This window comes from Alosa pseudoharengus, unplaced genomic scaffold, assembly GCF_046254945.1.
Source record: "Alosa pseudoharengus isolate Yale_2024_CS ecotype anadromous, Long Island Sound unplaced genomic scaffold, YU_APseudo_1.1 YU_APseudo_1.1_scf_5, whole genome shotgun sequence".
Taxonomy (NCBI): Eukaryota; Metazoa; Chordata; class Actinopteri; order Clupeiformes; family Clupeidae; genus Alosa; species Alosa pseudoharengus.
The window spans coordinates 42278674-42283673 of NW_027468837.1; the positions used below are offsets into that span (position 1 = coordinate 42278674).

The following is a 5000-nucleotide window of genomic DNA, read 5'->3' on the forward strand; positions in this document are numbered from 1 at the left end:
GTGTGTTTGTGTGTGTGTGTGAGTGTGTGTTTGTGTATGTGTGTGTGTGTTTATGTGTGTGTATGTGTGTTTATGTGTGTGTGTGTGTGTGTGAGAGTGTGTGTGTGTGTGTGTGTTTGTGTGTGTGTTTATGTGTGTGTGTGTGTGTTTATGTGTGTGTGTGTGTGTTTATGTGTGTGTGTGTGTGTGTGTGTTTATGTGTGTGTGTGTGTGTGTTTGTGTGTGTGGTCACCTGTATGGCAGCCACGATGAACGGTCCTCTTGCCCTGCAGAGTGATCTTGTCGGCCTCAACACTCCTGCACAGAGCTCCACCAAACAGAGTCTTCATCTGACGCCTCTGACAGGGATCATCCTGCACACACACACACACAGGCCCGCACGCACGCACACACACACACAGGCACATGCACGCACGCATGCAAGCACTCACACACAGGCACACACACACAGGTACACACACATTTCCCACCTATAAGTTGTGCAGCGGTGCGTATAGTGTGTGTCTCAGTTGTGTTGTGTGAGGTGTGTGTATATGTCCATGTGTGTGTGTGTGTATTTGTGTCTCACCTGTATGTGTGTGTGTGTGTGTGTGTGTGTCTGACTGTATCTGTCTGTAGCGGGGTACCGCTAGCGGCCGTCATAATGGAACATCGCTACACTAGCGGCGGTCAAAATGATACATCGCTATGCTAGTGGCGGTCATAATGATACACCGCTACACTAGCGGCCGATATAATGATACATCTTTACATCGCTACGCTAGCGGCCGTCATAATGATACATCTTTACATCGATACGTTGATGGCCGTCATAATGGCACATCGCTACGCTAGCGGCGGTCATAATGACACATCTTTACATCACTACGCTAGCGGCCGTCATAATGACACATCTTTACATCACTACGCTAGCGGCCGTCATAATGACACATCTTTACATCACTACGCCAGCGGCCGTCATGACACATCGCTACACCAGCGGGACACATCGCTACACCAGCGGCAGTCATCGCTACGCTAGCGGCGGTCATAATGATACATCTTTAGCGCACTGCTTGTGTGGTCTCCCAATTCACCCTTCACTTAGTCCCGCCCTCCTTAGTTACTGTTGCTATGCCTGGCAAGCTTTAGCACCCTGCACGTCTATTACAAAAGTCCCGGTTCTCCCCCTTTCAATGAAATGTCATTTACAAAGACATTGTACCACACTGAAAGCTAACATTTTGTCACTAGCAACCTACATCTGTCCTCTGTCAAATACAGTTGGAATTTCAGCTCTGAACAAAACCGTTCATGAGTTATTTAAGCAGATATCAAATGTGCGTTTTGTTTCATTCGACTCTTCTGGCCAGAATGAATGGAACAGGCATGGGGGACGAAAGAAACATACCATTTAAGCGATGTACTTCCCACAACTTCAATATTTGACAACCTATCATAAATGGTACTTCCTGGTGTTATTTTAAATAGATTGCTGATGGGCTATACATCTTGGTGAACGTCTGTTAACAACTTTTTGCCGTCATCGTGAAGCGTGTATTTCGGGCTTATGGAAATATCATGCAATATGCCATTTTTTATAGTTAGAACAATATGTGTACCCAATTATATCATGTTTCTATAGTGTAACATGTTATTTCACTGTGTCTTTACGTGGGTTAGGTCACCACACATCCAAATAAGTGCCCTTCATGACCCACAGGCCGTCAGTCTCCACAGGTTAACAAGGCAAAACTCGAAAAGCTTGTCAGACCTCCCGTGCCTAGTGACGGGTTGCTAAGCCACGATTGGCCTGTGGCGGTTTTCGGGTGTGGCTAAGCGAAGGGTGAATTCTGTCACAGTTAGGAGCCAATCGTGTAAGAGCCAGGCTGTGTATGTGTGTGTGTGCGTGCGTGCATATGTGTGTCTCACCTGTGTGTTGTGTGTGTGTGTCCATGTGTAGGTGTGTGTGTATGTGTATGTGTGCGAGCGTGCGTGCGTGTGTGTGTGTGTCTGTGTGTCCATGTGTGTGTCTCACACTTGTGTGTCTGTGTCCATGTGCATGTGTGTGTGTGTCTCACCTGTGTGTGTGTGTGTCTATGTGTGTGTCTCACCTGTGTATGTGTGTGTGTGTGTGTGTGTATGTGTGTGTCTCACCTGTGTATGTGTGTGTGTGTGTGTGTGTATGTGTGTGTCTCACCTGTGTATGTGTGTGTGTGTGTGTGTGTATGTGTGTGTCTCACCTGTGTATGTGTGTGTGTGTGTCCATATGCATGTGTGTGTGTGTGTGTTTGTCTCACCTGTGTGTGTGTGTGTCCATGTGCATGTGTGTGTGTGTTTGTCTCACCTGTGTGTGTGTGTGTGTGTGTGTGTGTGTGTCTCACCTGTGTGTGTGTGTGTGCTCGGCGCTGGATGAGGGGCGGTCTCTCTCCAGACTCCAGAGGAAAATCTCGCGGCAGCTTCCCTGTCAGCTCCTGTTTGGTCACCATGGTTACAGAATACTGGTTAGGGAAGTACACGCCTCAAAGCTCTCGGCAAACCCACATCACATGACCAATTACATGACTCTCATCACATGACCCATCAAACCCATATCACATGACCATGACCATGACATGGGGCGTAGGGGCTAATGAGCTGGGCTAGCGTGCAGTAGTAGCGTAGTGATTAAGGAGCTGGGCTAGCATGCAGTAGTAGCGTAGTGGTTAATGAGCTGGGATAGCATGCAGTAGTAGCGTAGTGGATAAGGCGCTGGGCTAGCATGCAGAAGTAGCGTAGTGGCTAAGGAGCTGGGATAGCATGCAGTAGTAGTGTAGTGGCTCAAGAGCTGGGATAGCATGCAGTAGTAGCGTAGTGGATAAGGAGCTGGGCTAGCATGCAGAAGTAGCGTAGTGGCTAAGGAGCTGGGATAGCATGCAGTAGTAGTGTAGTGGCTCAAGAGCTGGGATAGCATGCAGTAGTAGCGTAGTGGATAAGGAGCTGGGCTAGCATGCAGAAGTAGCGTAGTGGCTAAGGAGCTGGGATAGCATGCAGTAGTAGTGTAGTGGCTCAAGAGCTGGGATAGCATGCAGTAGTAGCGTAGTGGATAAGGAGCTGGGCTAGCATGCAGTAGTAGCGTAGTGGCTAAGGAGCTGGGATAGCATGCAGTAGTAGTGTAGTGGCTCAAGAGCTGGGATAGCATGCAGTAGTAGCGTAGTGGATAAGGAGCTGGGCTAGCATGCAGAAGTAGCGTAGTGGCTAAGGAGCTGGGCTAGCATGCAGTAGTAGTGTAGTGGCTCAAGAGCTGGGCTAGCATGCAGTAGTAGCGTAGTGGTTAAGGAGCTGGGCTAGCATGCAGTAGTAGCGTAGTGGTTAAGGAGCTGGGCTAGCATGCAGTAGCCAGAAAAGTTGTGGGTTCAAATCCTAACTTCCACCTCTGTGCCCTTGAGCAAGGCACTTAACCCCGAGTTGCTGCAGGGACAAGGTAACAATGGCCTTGTTTTATAATTTTTATAACTGACATATGTAAGTCACTTTGGAAAAAGCGTATGCTAAATTAATAAATGTAAAGGTAAATGACCAATCTCATCACATGACCAATTACATGATCATCACATCACACCTGCTTAGCTTCAGTAATAATGTTTGAGATGATGGGCGTGACACTGTGGATGGAACTTCACATGGAAAGACACTTAGAGCAGCATAGAGATCTGGAGTAGATCTAGAGTAGAGATCTGGAGTAGAGATCTGGGGTAGATCTGGAGTAGAGATCTGAGTAGAGATCTGGAGTAGAGATCTAGAGTATAGATCTGGAGTAGAGATCTGGAGTAGATCTGGAGTAGATATCTGAGTAGAGATCTGGAGTAGAGATCTAGAGATCTAGAGTAGAGATCTGAGTAGAGATCTGGAATAGAGATCTGGAGTAGAGATCTGGAGTAGATCTAGAGTAGAGATCTGTAGTAGAGATCTGAGTAGATCTGGAGTAGAGATCTGAGTAGAGATCTTGAGTAGATCTGGAGTAGAGATCTGGAGTAGAGATCTGGAGTAGAGATCTGAGTAGATCTGGAATAGATCTAAAGTAGAGATCTGGAGTAGAGATCTGAGTAGAGATCTGAGTAGAGATCTGGAGTAGAGATCTGAGTAGATGTAGAGTAGAGATCTGGAGTAGAGATCTGGAGTAGATTGCGCTGGCTCAACTCTATTGAGCTACATTCTGAGTTTGTTATTTGAATTTACAGGAAGTCCTCCAATCCTGACTTCCTGCTTTCTTTGCTAAGCCCCGTCATGATGCAGGTCTGAATATATAGAGAATGTCTTGCTTGAGGAATTCAATTACAAGATCTACATTTTTGATGGTGATGGTGGGTTGACAGCATATGATTTGTCTCCTTAGATACCTTTGTCACAAGTAAACAAAACTATCTATCTACTAACTATCTAACACAGCAAGCACAATGTTTCCCACAGACTTGAATTCTATTTGTGGTGGTAGGTTTGCAGAATTAACTTGAATGCAACAGTTTTTAGCAAGTTAGCGCAATGTGGTTATGATGCTAACCAGATTTAAGCACAATTTAGTACAACCTGAAAAATCATTGTGTGGTGGTCAATGTTGATATTGTGGTGGGCCGCCTCAAATAATTCAATGTATGGGAAACACTGAAGCATGTTGGTTACTGAAAACGGCATTAATAATCCATATACTGTAGCTATTGTAAATGGCATCCGTGGCCTACTGGTGTTTGTGTGTGTGTGTGTGTGTACAGGGTATCCATTGGTCTGATGGCTGCTGGCTGACCAATCACACCTGTGATTGAGGGTTTACTACTTGACTAAATGTCAGACTGGTTAGGAATTGTGACCACCATGGGGCATTGGCAAGAATGCACGGATTGTATTTAAAGAATGTATAATTCCAGTGTTGACTCTTAATATTAATGTACATGGGTGTGTGTGTGTGTGTGTGTGTGTGTGTGTGTGTGTGTGTGTGTGTGTGTGTGTGGTTCTACAAAGAGAAACAGAAATAACCACTTCTTAGC

General features: G+C 46.0%; 1 protein-coding gene across 1 annotated transcript in view; it reads right to left on the reverse strand.

Moving 5' to 3' along the window:
* The window catches only part of ccdc120b (coiled-coil domain containing 120b), an 18601-nt gene that overhangs the window by 8880 nt on the left and 4721 nt on the right, over positions 1 to 5000 (reverse strand). Inside the window, exons 3-5 of the mRNA XM_076269265.1 lie at positions 2364 to 2453; positions 900 to 908; positions 233 to 353 (exon numbers count right to left, since the gene is read on the reverse strand). Of these exons, the coding sequence (XP_076125380.1) occupies positions 233 to 353; positions 900 to 908; positions 2364 to 2453 (220 nt within the window). The remainder of the gene's footprint in view (positions 1 to 232; positions 354 to 899; positions 909 to 2363; positions 2454 to 5000) is intronic.